Source organism: Centruroides vittatus, unplaced genomic scaffold (assembly GCF_030686945.1).
Source record: "Centruroides vittatus isolate TY-2023 unplaced genomic scaffold, ASM3068694v2 contig_1089, whole genome shotgun sequence".
Taxonomy (NCBI): Eukaryota; Metazoa; Arthropoda; class Arachnida; order Scorpiones; family Buthidae; genus Centruroides; species Centruroides vittatus.
In genome coordinates, this window is record NW_027120700.1 from 759675 (window position 1) to 779563 (window position 19889).

At 27.1% G+C, this 19889-nt stretch overlaps 1 protein-coding gene across 1 annotated transcript; it reads right to left on the reverse strand.

Moving 5' to 3' along the window:
• Positions 1-2067: 2067 nt before the first annotated feature.
• Positions 2068-14782, reverse strand: LOC136975556 (carbonic anhydrase 13-like). Its single transcript, XM_067270637.1, has 7 exons — positions 14410-14782; positions 7487-7681; positions 7223-7341; positions 4523-4618; positions 4344-4458; positions 4142-4248; positions 2068-2546 (listed from the first exon to the last, which is right to left on the reverse strand). The coding sequence occupies exons 1-7, from the start codon at positions 14558-14560 to the stop codon at positions 2394-2396; spliced, it is 936 nt and encodes a 311-aa protein (XP_067126738.1). The 5' UTR covers positions 14561-14782; the 3' UTR covers positions 2068-2393.
• Between the last annotated feature and the right edge of the window lie 5107 nt (positions 14783-19889).

The following is a 19889-nucleotide window of genomic DNA, read 5'->3' on the forward strand; positions in this document are numbered from 1 at the left end:
ATATGTTCTGTATTGTTAAATAAAAAAAAATATTTAACTGTTAAAATAATAAAAAAGTTTCTGCAAGTGGTACCCAAGTGGTGTAAAACACAGCGTCACTACTATATAAATGTTCTTGGAAATTAAGTTAAAATATAAGGATTGAAAATATTCTTAAAATATAAATAAAGCTTTAAAATATTGGTTTTTTTGAGTTTGTATGTATATAATTGAAATTAAAAATCAATACTACACAACTGAAAATTGAAATTTTCATCTATTTATTAATTTAAATATATTTTTTTTAAGATTACATTCTACAATGGCATTAATTCAAATAAACATTATGAACCAGTATTTTAAAATTCTTATATTAAAACAAATAGATTTCTTTCCGAGAAATCTATTAAAATACAATTGATCAATCTATTTGTGCATTTTAACATTAAATGATATGATTTTTCTGTATAATACAACTATGTATAATCTTTTATAAATACACATTTTAATAAAAACTATTTTACTTTCTTACACTGGGAATAGAATCTGAAATCAACTTCTACAATGCACTTTTTGTTCTTTGCTTTTAAACTCTAAATATATTAATTTATATTAAACTGAAGGATTATTGTGTCTAATATGTGTTTTCTTTAAAATATATGTACAGGCTCTGCAAATATATGCTGTTTAGTCATAATTTATAGTTTACATTTTTAGAATGCCATAAAACAAACAATGCTGACAGATTACTGATCATTTTTTATATATTTTTAACAATGATGTAATTATTTACTAAAAACTTTCCATATGAAGGAGAATCATAAGTTATTCTTGTTTTTTTCCAAGTGAAGCCAAATTAATCGGGTCCTTTCTTGAAAGTGTCTGTTACAATTTACATATAAAAGATACTTTGTATTAGAAAGGAGAATTATTTACAATTAAAATTTAATTCAACTTTTATATTGTATTATGGCATAAATATAGTTGACAATGATGTATTTAGGTTTGTATAAATGAACCATGAACAGGCTACTTCACCCAAAAATATATTTATGACAATACAAAATATAAAATATTAATTAATCTTAATTTAAAATTGTACATTAATTACTTCAAGTTAAAAAAAAAAAAAAACACTATAAATATACAGGCCAACCTGATATGTTTGATATCAAAAAGCTGAAAAAATAAATTAAAAAAAAAAAAAAAAAAAAAAAAATCACTTTTAAAATGGCCAAACTTTTTAAAAATAATTTTTAATTGAGATAATTAAAAAATATATTGACTGTTTCAATTATATACACATACTATATACATTTAAATATTTAAAGTTTTGATTTTTTCTGCAGTTAAAAAGAAAATTTTAATGAAATCTTATTTCCACTGCAATGGTAGAAGGAATTTCGATCGCAATTATCTATAAAAATATGAAACATGACTAATGTAATTCGTTTTAGATGGCGAGAACTAGTAATTTTTGAATTAAACATGGATTTAAATTACAGATTGATGATCACTAATTCGGCATTGGGATCTGTAGGATGTCGGATGGTTAGACTAGAACATAACAGCTAATTAATTCATCCTACCTTTAAAATACCCTGTAAACCAGTACGAGTTGGCCAATAAAGAAAACAAAAATGAAAATTTTTGAAAAATTATCGTACAGTACAATGGGCAATGTTGAACACCTTCAAAACAGTAGTGACAAGAGAAATTTTGAAATTACGCTAGTCGAAATTAGTGATGGTCGACCTGTATACGCTATTAATCGAATTTAAAATTATGTATTCTTGCGGAAATATGGGATGGCCGTGTTTTGCTTTCACAATACTTTAAACATACGTATTGTCGCGTGTTTCAAAACAATGTTCATTTCAATTTTTATTGCTATCGGAATATGCAGAAGTAATAGATGAAATTTCAAAGGAAAATATTTCAAAAAATACTAGTTCTTTATAATGATTAAAAAAAAGTATCTGTTAGAGCTTGGACTTTAATTATTTCAAGAATTTTGCAAAAATATTAATGATTTTAAAACTTAACCAGCTTAAAATTATGCCAGAAATTTCATCCTTTCTACATTTATATATATGTACAGAAACATTAAAAATATAATTTTGTTTGTATAAAGAATATATTCTATCGGGGATATAATATGAAAATATAACTTTCAGGAAGACTTCGCAATAGTTTTTCGTGCCGAATTCAATTTAGCTCAGTTTTATTTGTTATATTAGACCGTGTAGATAAACGAACACAGAATTGACTATATCAATTTTAGTGTTCATTTATCTGCATTGGTTCTATCATAAGCAGAGCCTTAACTATAATTTATATATAGATTTAAAGTTTCTATCCAAAAATATAGTCCATCTATTACTAGAATATAATGATTTAAATTTTTTTTGCGTTTATTGGTTTGTATAGAATGCTTCACGAACAAGACGGTTATGAAGTATTTGAGTCGGCCTGTAATTCTTCCTAATGCATTCGGGCGATTCTTTATTGGCATTTTCTGAATTGGTCTGTTGTGGTTTACGATGCAATTTCCGAAATTCTTCGAGCTATAAAAAAAAAGCATAAAAATATATGAGATTATAATAGTCAATTTAATTAATGTAGTATTTAAAATGGCATTCTAAACAAACGAACAAAAATAATTTGAAAAAACAAATACATCTTGTAAAAATAATAAAAGTAAGTAAAAGAAGAAAATATTAAAAAAATCTAATAAATCATTTTAAAAAATATTCATTTAAAATGGTGACAGTTATATAATATATCTTACATTATATAAATATCGGTTCCAGGAAAAAACGAAAAAGAAAAATAATATACTGAAGATGTTAAGAGCCGTTAACGATAAGACAGTAAAAATAAATAAAAACGTTATATAATACGTAAAAACGTGTATATATATACACACACACAAGAAAATAACGTAATTATCATTCATTAATGAATAATTTATAATTAAAGATCTTCATATAACCTTCAATATGAATAAATTTATCGACCTGTTTGTGTCTATTTTCTTATCAGAAAATGGGAAGTTATGTCTGTCGTAAAGCAAAAACATCAATAAAGATGAAGATATACTCATCTACCTTGCCACTTTAAGAACTTGAGCTATACTTTTCCCAAAATTATTATTTTATTATCGGTTTACTCATTTTTAAAGTTTTCAAAAATGGCATTGTTGATTCTTTAATGAAGTAGTAGTAGTAATAACAACTAATTATAAATAAAATGAATATATATCAATATATCTGACACTAATCTGTACCTTCTCTAAAAAATTTTGAAAGTGTGAGATGGATAAGTGCTGAAATTAGAAAAAAAAAACCTTAGTCATTTCATGTTTAAAAATTTATATAAGTTTCTAGTACGTATATTATTATACTTAAATTATCGTAATTTGAATTCAAGATAATTTTTTTTAACCTCTTAAAATTTATTATAATTTTTGTCCATCCAAAAATATACTGTCAACTATTATAAAATTACTCGAATTTCCTAACAGTGTGAAATTATTTTTCTACGCTAAATTTTCCAATCTAATTCTTTTAATTCTTAAAAGGATACAGTATTTACCAAACTAAATGAAAATAAAGAAAATGAAGTCAATATTAAGTTTTTGCATTAATCGCCAAATTTTATTTTTTTTAAGGCTCGCAAAAATTCTAAATGTTTTAAATAAATTATATGATTTAGGAAATCCAGAAATCCATACTAATGCTATAAATTTGCAATTTAAAAAGATTGGAAATGCATTTTATAATGCATTTTTTTTTACTTATCGATAAGTAAAAATTTTGTCAAATCATTTCCAATAGGAAAAAAGAACTTGGTTAATGTTACCTATGGTTCCAAGATGGCAGCTCGTCTGATTCCAGCAAGGAAACAGTGGGGACGCACGTTATAACCTAATCTATTCTAATAATTTTGTTGGTAATAATTATGGTAATTTATTAGAATAGGTTAGGTTACGTTAGGTTAGAACGTGCGTCTCCACTGTTTCCCTTCTATTTGCTGGAATCAGAAACGAGCTGCCATCTTGGAACCATAGGTAACATTAACCAAGAACTTTATTTTAAGTATTTAACTATTAGTCCAGGACAATCTAAATTTACAATAAAAAAAATAATAATAATAATACCTGTTGTTCAGATATTTGAATAGGTTCTCTGAAAACTATCCAAGTAACGCTTTCATAACAGGGTGGTGTAGTAAGAGATCCTTCATAGGTCCAAAAAGTACGGTTTTCTTTAAGATTAAAAAGTGTAATTCACATTTTAAATATAAAAAATAAAAATCTTTTTGATACATGCTTATACATGTATTATAGCAGATAAACTTACTTGGTAAAAATGCTGTAAGATCAATTTTTTCTTCTATAGGAGTCTTATCTGCTTTATAAGCAATATTAGGCATCAATTTTGTCAGTTTGTTTAATTCCGAATTCTCTTCTCCTAACTAAAAAATAAATTTGATAAATAAATATAGTATATTTAAGTGTCCAGAAAATATTCACACTCACTTGAAGAAAAACGCCCAGAACGGCTAATCCTCCATTACAACGAGCAGCTTCTTTGAAATTTTCAAATAAATCAGCATTCCAATGGACAAGATGAAGCTATGATGAATAGTAAATTTTTAAAATTATGATCAATCAAAATAGAAATGAAAAAACAAAGATTATAAATGCATATTTGCAAGTAAAGACAAAGCCGTAACTAGCTTATCAAGTGCCCTGTGCATAATTTTTAAAATTTTGACTTCTTTTTTGAGTAAAAATAAAAACAAATAGAATTGGTTAGATACAGATACTATTGTATTCGTTTTTATATACCACTTCGAAGCCCCTTTCTTCTTAGGCCCCGCGCCTTTGCACCCGTTGCACTTATCTAAAATGCACAGTTGCTAGGCAAGTGCTTTCGGTTTTTATATACAAGAGGAAAATAAATTTAAACTTTGTAATATTTATCATCATCTTCTCTGTCTTGTCATACTAAAAAACTGCTTAAATCTTACTATTATTACGAAGGAAACCAGAATTATATTTTTGCACGATTTAAATAATATCTTAATTATAGAAGCCTTTTTTATTTATTTATTTAACTAAATTATGCAGTTTATAAGATTGATGGTATTTTAAATGTTTGATTTCTAGATATCGCCATTGTCCTAACAAATTATTAGCGCAATTCAGTTTATATATAATAGGCCTACAATAAAAACTTTTCTAAAAATAATAATTTCTTTAAAATATAAAAATAATTGAAAACATGTCCAAGGCTAACTAAGTTCTATCAATGAGATACGTAGAAAAGAGGCAATATTTCTAATTAAGGATCGATTATGTAAATTATGCATTACCTTTAATTTTAATAAAAAGAAAAAAAAAATCATTATTAAAAATTAATCTTGCAAATAAAATACACTTAAAATGAAAATGGTTAATGTTACCTTTGGTTCCAAAATGGAGTCTCGTCTCTGATTCCAGCAAACAGAAGAAAGGAAACAGTGGGGACGTACGTTCTAACCTAACCTAACGTATTCTAATAATTTTGTTGGTAATAATTATGGTTATTTGTTAGAATAGGTTAGGTTAGAACGTGCGTCCCCACTGTTTCCTTTTTTTCTATTTGCTGGAATCAGAGACGAGCCGCCATTTTGGAACCATAGGAAACATTAACCATAAAAATATATAATTCTAGGATGTAAAATTTGGAAGCAGTTAAAGTATTATTGATTTAAATAAATTATCAATAACTTAATTTAATAAGCAGAGTAATTTATAATATTTTGACAATTTAAACATTATTTAAAACATAATAATTAATTAAAAAAGGAGAAAAAAAAATAATCATCATTTTCATAATTTTAGTGATGATCAATTGAATAAACAAGCTAATGTTTTTATTTAAAAAGGGAAAAATTGATCCTACAAATTTATATGTATATGTGAGATTGGAGAGGGGGTAAAACCATGAAGCGTTGGTTGAAAGTGATTTTCACTTTATATACGAAATGGATGGACCAATGAGAATGTCCCCAAATTCTTGCCCTTGTTCTGTTACTAAGGGTAATCGGACGTTTGTGAGCAGATATCAAAGTATTAACTTTCATATATCAAGTATTAAATACATTTTTATATTAAAAAAAAAAATATGGAAATTTATCTCAGAATTTTCTAGTTTAAAAACTCCAAGAGCTATCAATGAACTTAGCTAGATTTTAAACACTTAATTACAGCCAGGTGGTTCATGTTAATATTAAAAATCCAACAACGAGTTGCTTAACTTTCCCGGCAACATTTGGTGGCCCATCTGTTAAAAATGTAAAAAAAGTTTTTAATAAAATATAATAACTATTATAAAATGGCAAAAAATTAATTTTAAGAGTAGGCATGGGTTTTTATTTAAAAAAAAAAAATGTAAATGTTAATAACGAATCGTCATTAAGTCCGACTCTACTAGAGATTACACTACCCCCATCCCCTCGAGCTTTAATCACCAAAATTTAATAGCATCAATCCCCCTAATAACCTAACAAACAAACCTCCCTGCATAATTTCAGAAATCTTCGACAAAAAGCACAGGAGTTAAGCTTCAAAGAGGGTGAACAAAATCGTGCCCCCCACACAAAATATCCATACATACAGAAAAACTCCCGCTTTTTTTCATTTCTCGACGTTTTAAAGGTCCCCCGAGACCAAAAATGTAAAAATATGGAGGGGGACATTTCTTGACCGATCGTTTTTTTACTTTTGCTTTCCCTCTGTTATATATAAAACAGCCTGGAAAGTAATAGTAACACTAACAGTACTTATTTAACTTGTCATGAAACTAAAAATATGAAGTGAGAAAGGAGTAATGCTCGATTTCAGTTCATATTTATTCAAAAATTCCATTTTAGTTGGCATATAAATGAGACACGACCAAATCGGAATATTGCGCTTATTTAACATCCTAATGATACTATCGAAATGAAGATAAAAAAAAAGATGTTCAGAGAAATGTAATCATTTCAAAAACATACAAATGTCATCTGCCGATATCCTATTTGTTTAAATTTCAATTACTGTCGAAAGGAAGAGGAGTAATTTTTTAAAATTACTTTATTTTGTACAAAGACATGACCTGTTTCGTCATCAAAAACCAAAAAAAAATGTAAGCACAGCAAAAATATCAAATTTTCTGCACGAAAAAAACTGAATACGTTCCTGAAAACTCACTTCACCAGAATAAGTTTTTCCATCTACGGTGTGTTCTGATCCGTAAGAGCTGTTGTCTCCCCAATGGCAGTGAAATTGTTGTAATCGATAATTATGTTGTAATGGGCCTCCCTCCAAATCTGAATATGTATAAATTAGAATTTTAGTACAGAATATTTAGTATACAAAAGCTTCAAATTTTTAATTTTAAAATAACATTAAAATATTTGTATAATAGTCTTGAGATGATCTTGAAATAATAATAATAATAAAATATACACTCACATCCTTTGGCATCCACGTCAACTTGCCATCCGTTACCCGTATTGTGTAAAGCGGTACAAGTATCAGATTCATAATTCCAAGTCAACTTATAACGAAGTAATTGTTCATCTGTCATAATGGATGTCGTGTCGATATTGATTGGGGATTGCTGCGTTCCATTAGCGCTCGGATAATATTTACACCACAGATGGGGTCCTGCAAATTTATGAAGTTTTGATAAGAGTTATTTCTAATCGATAATAGAAAATCGATACCGAAGCCCTACGAATATAATCATATTATCGGTTCGCAAAAATCATTTCTATTATTTTATTTCAAAATTTCTGCACTAAAAAGTATCGTTTTTATCTCTTCTATAGCTACATCACAAGAGAAACGAACTAAAAATTTTATTTAAAAAATAATATATTTATATATTAGAAATTCTTTTTTGTAAAACAGGCTTATTCATTAAAGATTTGCTTTTAACTCCCAACCTTTCAGTGTTGTATAATGATTCCAGATATAACTTTGAAACTGTTTATAGGTACAAAAATAACAAAAATATCTAAAACGAATCTATATAAACATCTAAAAACGTCCATATGAATAAGGAAAAATATTTTTAAAAAAACTTTTGAAATTTTAAAGTAAACTTTATAAATATATCAAAATTTAAAATTACATAATAATATTAATAATAAAAAAAAGACTGAAATATCACATTTTTTTAAAAAAAGAAAAGAAGTTACTAATTATTGTATAATTGTCAAGAAGTTTATTATAAAAAAGAAAAGAAGTGTTCTCTCTCTTTGTAAAATGGTTTAAATTATTCAATATTGAATAAGAGATCAAATAATTTTTAAAAAAGAGAAATAACAGTTTCAAAATTTTTAAAAAATTTGTCTAAATTTAAATGTGGATTTTGAATATCTTTTTAAAATTTAAGATTTGAATGAAAAATTTCGAAATGTAGATGGAACGTGTTTTTACGCTATTCGAGAAACCTTACGTAATACCAGATCGATAAAAATCTCAACAGTTTTATGTTCAGAATTTTCAGTGTATCTGTTTGGAAATCTTCGAACACTAGGCTTACCTGTACTACGCAATTATAAGACAGACATTTTCTAACATCAACAGGGTGATTAAAGACTACATCGGCGAACTAGGGAAGAAGGATGGCCGTGATGCCGAATTGTCCGTCATATGGGCCATCTAACCCGACTGAGGAAACGTTGAGTGCAATGGTTAGGCTACGTCGGGAGCACACATACACGGCTCTAGAAGCTTCAGATGTACAGTACAATCTGGAAAGATTGTGGGGCAATCATGCAACGGTAAATACGAACACGCAACGGAGTCTTTAGGAACGGACGACCACTATTTGTCTGGGAGGATCGCTTTCATCTTTCACTGGAGAGCGCTTGAATTTTTGTCTTTATGTACTATTAACAAAACGCTCACAGACCAACACGACAGCCGGAGGCAATCTTATATGAGATTCGGTCACCCCTATTAATGGTGCTAGAGACACCAGAGGTAGTACACATTCGGGAAATCTTGGACCCTTGCGTGTTTCCTTTAATGACAGAGCTGCAAACGGCCTTTTCCCGGCAATATAATACTCAGTCGCAAACAGATAAAGTTTCCCTCACGATGCCACATTTCCTTGGCCTTCCCAGAGTCCACATTCGTCGCCCATCGAGCATTTGTAAGAGCAGATGGGTCGCCAGCTTTGGCCATCTAGAATATGAGGGATCCGGAGCGATAGTTGGAACATTTGTTGAGAAAAATCTGTAGAAGGATTACGATGCCTGTCTACTTCCATGTCTAATACGTACGACGATACGGTTTGACAAGTCCTTCAAGCTATTAAAGATTCCTTTAAACTGTACCGTTGTTCACAGGAAATTATCCCTTTTCTACGATATGATAATCACTTATTACTATCGTCATTACGTTCGCATTAAAGTTTCATTTGATTCCAACAACCTCCCTCTTGGTGTATCTTTTGTTTTAATGAACGAGTGTACAAGAACTCGATAAATATTAAAATCGGAGAGTAATTTTTAAACTTGTAACTAATGTAAAATAGACAATTTGTGTGCTTTATATAATTTCTTTATTAATGCAAAAAAATAATTTGTAAATTATATAAAATGTTATTTTAACAACAACAACAACAACAACAACAACAACAACTTTTACATTAAATGAATTTAATTATAAAAACTAGAAGTATCAACTATTATTAAATCGTGATCTGACGTAACTTATATTACATAATATAAGCTATTATTCCGAAGAAAATTATGCCTACAGGAAGTTAAAAAAATAACGTCTTATTTTTAAAGGAAAATTTTACATTTATTAGCTTTTTATGTTTTAATGAGCATTTCAAAATGCTTTTATATAAAAAGTGCACTGAATTACAGATAATTCTTGCCTTTCAGGAGAAATTACTTTTACCGATTTAGCTATTTTTGCATTAAAAACTGGTTTTATTTTATAGCTTAATTTAATAAAAATCAGAAAAAATTTTTAATTAATTAACAAATGAAAAACGAAGTTTGAATTTTACGGTATAACGCGGGCAAGATCTGCAACCGAAAGTAAAATGTCATTCGTTAAGCAACAAGCTATATTGTAATTCCGTAAAATACTCTTTTATATCCTTCGTTTTCGGTTACCATTTATTTTTAGTGTCTGTAGAATCTGGCTATTGCTCAGTTTTGGTAAATAAATAAAAACTTTGATCGGTGTAAAAAAGAAGATAAATCATCTACAGGAGGTTGCCAAATCTGCGAAAAGCTTTTAAGTGTATGCCTGTATGAAGTAGCATAATAAAACACCACAACAGCTCATTAGCGCATGATATAACGTATAATTTGACGAGCACCTGCAATGAAAAAGACTGATATAATATAGATTTCGAAGAACATTTCTGTTATTTATCGAAATAACGTGATCTTTCTAGATATTTAGTTTACAGAAATAATCTTATAAGCTTTTATGTGCTATATATCATGTCATATTCGAAGAGAATTTATTGTTCTAGATAAAGATTTTCTCTTTTGTTACAATATAGGTCGAAGCAATTTTTTTTTTTTTTTTTTTTAAAAATGACTACCTGCGGGAAGAGAATTAAGGAAATTACATTTTATAAAAATTAGATCATCTGTCGACAACAGTACAATGCACATTGAGTTTAAATTAATAGCACCTACGTCAAATCGTTGACACCATAAAAAATAATTTTTTTAAAATATAATTTAAATAGTTTCGTATAAAAACACACAGTACACGTGTATTTTATATTATAAAAAGTGTTTTCTACATTAAAAAAAAACCTTTTAAAACGGAAAAGATTTTTGTTACACGATTTTGATTCCAGTTTACACAGGTTTTACTGTAATTTATTTGTTTAAAATAGGTCTACAATAGAAATTTAACATATTTTTGTATGTGTTAGATCAGTTTAAAACGTGTCACTTGATCGTGAAGTAGCAATAGACATTCTATTGTGTCTAGAAACAGAGAAAAATTATTATAAAAAAGTCATAAATGTAGACTACTAGTTAAATATTAAAAAAAAGAATAATTTTAGTAACGTTAATAACTTGTATTTAAACATTATTTTCCGTGCTGTATTTAAAAGTAATTTAATTAATGTAGTTTGTTAATTCTCACGCACTATATACAGTATTTTCGGTGTTGAAAATTAATAACTCGTGCTCGTACTCATTTTTTTTAATTAAAAGGCCACAGTACGAATAATATTACTTTCGCTATTCTTTCGACAAAATATTATACAGTTTAGTTTTTAATGAAGATTATAAAAATTTATTTAACTAAGATATCTTTAAAATGCCATAGTAGATAGTTGCTTTTCGTCCTAATTACAATTGATTTTATAAATTTAGCTCACGAAAATATATGTTTTAATTAGTCTTCCTAATAGATACTTTTGAATTTGCTATGAATTTCAAGAACTTATATGCCTATTTGAAATATTTCTTGGTAATTTCGTCAAATCATCATCAAATTTCAAAATGGCCGATGCGCGTAAAAGATCGATCGCAGAATAGAAAAGAAAAGAAATTATAGAATTAAAATCAAGACTTAATAATCTTTCGTCAAGTAACCTAAATTTATACTTGTACTGTCACGAATAAATACAACAAAGCAGTTATTTTTCTTGCCACGTTTGCTTATTTCATTTTGTTATAAAATTATGCCGTTCTCGAATTAATTTAGTATTATATCTGACTGATGAAAATTTATACTATTTGAAAGTTGTATAAAAAAGGGAGTCACAATGAACTTATTTTATTAAAAATTCGAATATAGATGTTTACTAAAAAGCCAAATTCGACACTAAATATTAATACAGTATTTAGAATAAGCCAGACAGAACGTGTGTTACAGCAAACAAGGTTTTCTGTAACACATTTTCACAAGGTAAATAAATAAAAAGCAAATAAAAGATTATAATGATTATCATCAAGTTTAATTAGCAATTATTTTTATTTTTCATTTGCAAGCTTATAGCTACAGAATAGAAGTTTTCCATCTACTTTTACTGATAAAACTTTTAAAAACTTTTAGAAAAGGCATATTTGGATAAACTTTTCTACCTAAATTTGAGATTATTGTACCAAATACATTAATCAAATGGAAGGGAAAAAAAAATCAAATTCTTCATGATATATACGTATCATATTACTATGGTTAAGTGAAAATGTATATAATGCCTGCAAGTTTTTGAAATTTGAAGAAGTGGCTTAATAATTTTCCGCCCATCTAAGCGTGACGTTGCCATTTATCTATGTCAACAGCCGATTTATTTACAGTGTACAATTACGCAAGTGTTTGAAATAAAAATAATCTAAATAAAATTTAAAGTTATTTATTTTCTTACTTCATTTATAAAATTTTAAAACAAAAGATAAGCTTATGATGATGATGATTTAGAGGAAACATTTCACGAAAACCTTTGTCCACTTGACCCGCAATTCTTGTTTATTATCTTCCATCAACGTACACGTACAATGCAGTGGTGTTATTATGTAAGTTCTTTTCCTGTTTATTGTTTGATATCGGTTATTCAACAAATAATTAAAGATTCCGTATAAAAAATTCCTTATTATATTTATGATCTCGAAATTAAGGTGTATTTTTAATTAATTATTACATAACGTTAGGAAATTTTAAAAACATTTATTCTATAATATACCATAAATCATTCAACATATACTTGGTTATAAACAACCCTGTAACTGATGAAGCTTAATTTATGATAATTGAAGTAGATGTAAACTCATTGAAATGAGTCTACGAATTTATTAAATAAAAATAAATATTTAGTTCTAAATTTTTCAAAAAAAACTTATTTTGTATTGTTTTTATTCTGTATATTAAAAATAATACGTATAGAAACAATATTAAGTGTTGTTACTGAATATTGATAAGATTTTGTTTTTTACACTAACTGCTTTATTCTGTAACTAAATTATGGACGAAAGACAAAATACTCAGTGGGTGTTTTTATGGGTTTTTTTTTTATGGGAAAATCTGAAGAATTTTCCATAAAAACCCATATGTATTCAAGGAACAAATACTCAACGGGTTTTTTTTATGGGAAAAATCTTCAGACTTTTCCATAAAAAAATCCCGTTGTGTATTTGTACCCTGAATAACAATATAAAATAACAAATATGACAAAATAAAAAACACTGAATTAATAATATAAAACTTAGCTTATCGTAATGGATAGTAAACTAGGGCTTTCATTATTGAGGCTATTTTTATTTAAGGAAAACATAAAAACTAACAATTAACCGTAAAGGAAATAGAGTGACTGGATGCAAATATCCGTTTCCTCATTCTATTAACGTAACTGTTTAAAGACATACTACACATTTCCAACAGTGAATTATTGTCACACACACGAAGAAAGATAACTTACGAAAATCAAATCGATTAGAATACGTTTATATTTTAATAACTAAATCTAAAAATTATCTATTAAAATTTCTATATATAGAATAACTGCTTTAAATTAAAATACAACTACAGTAAAAATATATATATATGTTTTTCATTAGTTTGTGTTTAAAGAGAATAATAAACATTATTTCCATTTATTCTATTTAAGAATTATTTAAGAAAAGAAAATGTCATTCCTTAAAATAATTTTTTTAAATATATATATGTTATTACGAATAGAAATTTTTAAATTTTAGAAGATAGAACTTTCGATACGCGTAAGAGAATAACGAATCCATTATTTCTAGTCATAAGAACAGGGTTGGTGCATTATTAACACTTTCTCATGAAAGATTTTGTCACTAGATGCCTTAGAGCAATTCTCATCCCGGTGTTCCCTACTACGATCAATGAATGCAGTCTCTCGAATCGATTCGGTAACCTTTCTGACGTCAACAGGTCACAACGTCCTACAAAATCTACTCCTTTCAAAATATATTTTACAAATTTGTTTTAGTTATTTAAATAAGTACTTCAAAGAAAACTTTTTATATAAGTTTAAACGTATTCCCCGAGGAATGTATAAAATATTTTTGTACCATTACACCAAGATTTATTATAATTATTTTTTCCAATTAAAAAAAAAAGGAAAAAAATTTACTATAAAATAAGGTAATTATTACACGTATATAAACCTTAAAAGAAAGTTTAAAATGATTATTAAATTCCGAAAACAAATGACTGATAGCCTACAGTCGACCTTAATTTAAAAAAAAAAAAAAAAGTTATCTGAGTTGTCACGTTATCGACGTATTCAGTCAAGAGTATTTTTAGATTAAAATTACTTTTAATTAAATAAAATGCAAAAAATTATTTCTACTTTTATTAATAAATTTATATATATGTATTATTTATGTAAACTTAATTTACATAGAAAAAAAGAAATTACTCACCATTATGCTGATCGTATCCCCATTCGACCGCCATTCTGGGAATGATTCGAGGAAACCTACTCCTCTTCCATAAATAATTCGAATTGGACTCATGTCGGAAGCTGGGCCATCTTATACCAATCCGACAAATGTTTAACCACGTGGTACGCATGCGTTGTTATTTTGCCTAGTTGGCATGTGGCACGTCGAATAAGATTTACCTCCCGGTGTTTGGTTTAATTAGTTTTTCACGGTTGTTCTATTAATCGAAGGATTATTGACACCATTCGCAGTTTTAGGAACATCTCGTCGTCATGGCTACGAAGGAAGGTCAACTGGTATCGTGTGCTTACAACTGTATAACGTGTCCTTTATGGGGGTATCGTGTTGCCTTCGGAAGGAAGCTCGCTCGTTTACATTACGTAAATGTAGGCCTATAGCTTTTCTATATTTTATCGATACGGATTTTTTAGTATTTTATTAATACTTCGCTAATATAATAAAGCTTATATTTAAAGTTTTAATAAAATAATACGTAGTTTTAACAAAAAAAAATTCTGCTCGTTTACAAATGTGGGTCCTAATTTAAATTTTTTTTTCGTCAAGAGACCCCCTCGAAGGTACGTAAAAATAGTTTATTATTTTTTTTTGTAAATTAATTCAGCCTTATTAAAGGAATTAAGTATAATAATTTTGATACGTTTATTGAGCGTTACGGACAGACATGCAGAATAATTTTTTTTTAATTACAAATGTAACAAATGAATTATTTTAAGTCACTTTAAGTTAAAAAATCATAACATTTAATTGTTGGATCCTCCGAAGTTATAGGCCTAAAGGTTAGTTACAATGTTATAAATTTTACAGATATTTTAAATTTGTTATTAATTGTAATCACAATTTTCTTTCAGTTTATGTAATGTAAAAGAACCAAAACAACTTTCAAAATTACACGGGAAGAATAGAATAAATAGATAAAAATTTATCTGTAGATTTCGTAAATGTTTTGTATACATTACAAATCGGCAAAAATTACAAAATATCCGTGTATAGATTACATTTTAAAATATTTATAATAAAAATAAACTTTAAAGCATGAAAAGTTTTTAAAGGTTGTAAATGTAAGTTTGTTTTTTTTTTAAAAAAAAAAACTCGAAACCAAACTTACCTATTGATATATTTTAATAGTTTTGTTTTGCTGCTATCCTATTCTATGATTTATGGATATTTTTAGTTAATTTTCTACACTGAAGAGTTATACAATATTAGGTCAAACCCTTTAGGCGAAGGATGACTTTTCCTTTTTTGTAATAATAGATTGCAAAAGCAAGTTTGTAGAGGATTTCAATGACATGTCTGCTTTTCTTCAGAAAATCCTTGAAGTTGCCAGCAAATTTTTAAAATTCTTTTTCAGGCTTTTGTGAAAATCAAAACACATAACACATCTTCATTTCTAAAATCAATCTTAATTATATTATTTTTAAAATGTTATATAAGAATAGATTTTAATAATATAACATCCGAGTCATCCGTGTAAAAGTTCTAATTAGTTTTCTATTTAGTACAAATCACGTTCTAATTTTCACGCTATTTAATACCAAGTATTGCCTAATTATAGACTGATTTGATCGAATTCACGTACCATTTGAAACTAAATCAGTAAAATAATCTTAAAAATCGAATTTAAATGTTTTTGCATACAAATTTTGAAGTATAGTATAGGCCTACTATATAAGAGGCCTGCGGTATATTTATTTTTATGTAATATTACTAAATATTTTATCTTTAATTATAGCTTTATAACAGTTATGACACTGAATAGATTAAGTTCATAAATAACTCGATAAATTATTTTATCTTTTGCGTAATTACTAATTAAAAATGCTTCCTGTTATCCACGTGACTACACTATCCAAGCATAGAAAATATGAAAATTAAAGCCGAATTCATTTATTTAAAACTGTAAAAATTAGTTGTTATGTTTTTGTTTATTTTAAATAAGAATACTTTAATAAATGTGTGAAATTAACTGTGTATAATTACGTATAAAATACTTAGATCATAACCTAATTCTCAGACTGGAAAACTTGGAAGTTAATTTTAGCCTTTTTTTTAAGAATAGGTATCGTGAAATTTATTGCAGTGTTTTGTTTTTCTTAGTCAGCAGTTTAAAAATTCATTTTATTTTAGCTTTGTTGCATTCTTACGCAGTTGTACCAGGAAAAAAAAAATACATCTTTTGAGGCTTCTTTATTTAGAAATGTTAAGTGTCAGTAGCGACATCTTTTGATAAATATTGAAATTAAACACGTAAACACACTGTTAGATTTTTAAATTAAAAATGAATCGTACTTTTAACATTAATTATAGTGTTTACTTTTAACATTAATTATATAGTTATTTTTCGATTCAGTTCTTCCAGCAATTAGATGAATGAACTACATAGCAAAGAGTTCGTAAAGGAAATTAAGTACTCAGGTGTAATTAGTTACGTTTATTTAGCATTAAAGACAGACAAATACGCAGAAAAATACTTTTAAAAAAAATAAATATAAGAAATGAATGAATTATTACAAGGCACCTTAAAAATACTATTAAAATCAACGCTTATGAAACATTTTGTATGAGTTGTTTCAATACTCGAAATTAATTGACGTTTATTCAATTTCCGAATATTAACCTTATGAATTATCCTTTTTTAAAAGCATTTTAACGGCACTGAATCTAACTTCATGAATTATTAAAATATCGGATTTAATGAGCAACTCTATCTATTTTACTACCATATTAAAGCCAAGTTATCAAATTACTTTAACAATTAGGAAAATAAAACTTTGCCAATAAATGTCCGATTTTATTTTTGACTAGTGAATTCTTGATTGATTACTGAAATGCCAAGCTATAACAAAGTTATAAGAACTTTTATAAAGCTCAATAAATAATATTTATGAATAATAATATAAAATTTCTTTTATATTACAGTATTACAACAGATAATAATAATCTAACAAGAGAAGCACTTTCTTAATTAACAAAATATTAAAATAAAATATAAAAATCTTTAAAATTATTTTATTATTTACATTAGAATCATGCATTTTTCCTAAAGTAGTAATCACTTGATAAATATTTATCAACTTATCAATTAAAACATTGGTTATCAAAAGCTGATAAGGATATATAATTGAGTCACCTGAAGTGTTTTTATTATCTAGAGTTGGCAAGATTACAGAAACTGTAGGTGAAAATTTTTAAGTTTGGCCAAGTCTTATTTATATTTCAATATCATTATTTAGCAGAAAGTGCAATATATACAAAATAGTATTTCCTCAAGGAATTTAATTTTGGACAAAATTAGGAGAGATTTTTCATTGGTAAGATCTAAAAAAAATTAATGCATTAATGAACATGCAGAAGTGCTATGAAAAATTTTAGAAATGGCTTCGAACTTTTACCAATTTTATTCAGTTTTACTTGGATAAATTGCAGTTGTAAATTATTGAGACATTTGTTTTTATTTTTTCGTTTCACAACAAGTGCAATCAACCGGCAAAATGCCAGATAAACTCTGCTCACATCATGAAATCAGTTTGAATCCACGTAACATTTACTATTTATCGCATATAAGAAAAGGCTGGATAATATATTCTTAAAGTTTAATTTTAACTTTACTTAAGTGAATCAAATATGATTCTAAATTTATTATACTATATATTTTATGATAATTTATGTAGTATATTAGTATTTATTCAATCTAATATAAAATTATAAACATCTACAATATTTTTCCCTTTATATAAAAATTTTAATTACAAATTAGAAACATTTAATTTCACTTCAAGGAAATACCAACATAATTTAGGAATGATTAAGATTTATAGATAAGCAATTAAAATAAAATAAATAAAAATTTCCGGTTTATTAGACGTAAACAACTGTTATCTTAGATTGGAAAATGTTAATGACAAAATAACTTTTAAAATTTTATTTATTAATTAATAATAATAATTATGCTATGGACTATTACGGTAATAATTTAATGTAAAATCTCTCTATTAACACAACTGTGCTATTTCATTCCATATAAGAAATTTTTTTTTATTGAAGTATGAAAAAATATTAACAATATAAACAGTAATACTAATATTTACTCTAAATTATAAATATATATTACATACGTGTATAATTTGAAACCTTTACAATTGCAAAATTTTACGTCGAGATGGCATCTATATAAAAGGATACAATTGTTCATTGATAATACATATTCCTCATTAGTATCATTATATTATTAGAGATAACTTTGATTATTTTTTCTAATTTTGAAAAATACACTTAAGAAAACTACGAAAATGATATAAGCATTTAAAAGAATACTACTTAGATATATACGGCTCCGTCCCTCACCATTCTACCGCCTCTATTGTCAGTATGGGCATAGAAAAGGGCCTCTAAGTATCCACAGGGCGGAAAGAGTAAAAAATAAAGTTTAAATAATACAAGCATTCGAAATTTTTCTCGTTTGCCTTGCGATTCTAATAAATATTAATATTTCATTGGACTTTTAATTGTAAACACGATATTTATATTTGTTATGTAATTAAGCATTGAGTATTATTTCTATTATACTTGCTCGACTCAGAACAGGACACACAAGACTAACACTACTATCTACTAACAAAGGATACTCAACCGAAATTCTCAACTTGCAACATCTCACTTACCATCCGACATATGTTAATGCTCTCAATATAAAACATACCTTCTACAAAATACATCTTCAGACGACCAAGTTCTACGGAGTATACTAGATGATAGCGGACAAATTCAACCTACAAATGGCATATCTGAAGGCTTATTGCCTTCAGATATGCCATTTGTAGGTTGAATTTGTAACCTATAAACTAACTCAGAAGAGCTGTCAATCCAATATGAGCATCGAAGATTTATTTTAACATTTTACAGATTACTTTTACATAAGTACTATCAAATGATCTGGATCTAAAACTATAATCGATTATTTGTTTTATGTCTAAATATTTTTATTCTTAATCTAAGGTCCTAATTTTATTTTTATCTTGAGGAAACCGTGTTTTATGTTTTCTTTCTTGCGAAGACACAATGCAGTGACAGTAGATTTAAAACACTGGGCAAATTTTCATCCTTTATACCCAACCGAATAAAGGATGAAAATTTGCCCAGTGTTTTAAATCTACTGTCACTGCATTGTGTCTTCGCAAGAGAAAAAAAATCCTAATTTTATATTACTCTCCCAAGTATTTAAATCGATATTTTGAAATTAAATAGTTTAAAAACTCTTTCGTGGTTGTTTGATCGCAATACAATTGATTGTTGTAGAAAATACATTGTTCCTGTACCGTGTCGCTCGTACGGTAAACTTTGATAATGTGGTGATAGATTTTGGTCTTGACTGAATTATTACTAACATGAAAGAAAGGCGATACTATCCCGTGAAAAGCCTATGCTGCAAGTGTCACACA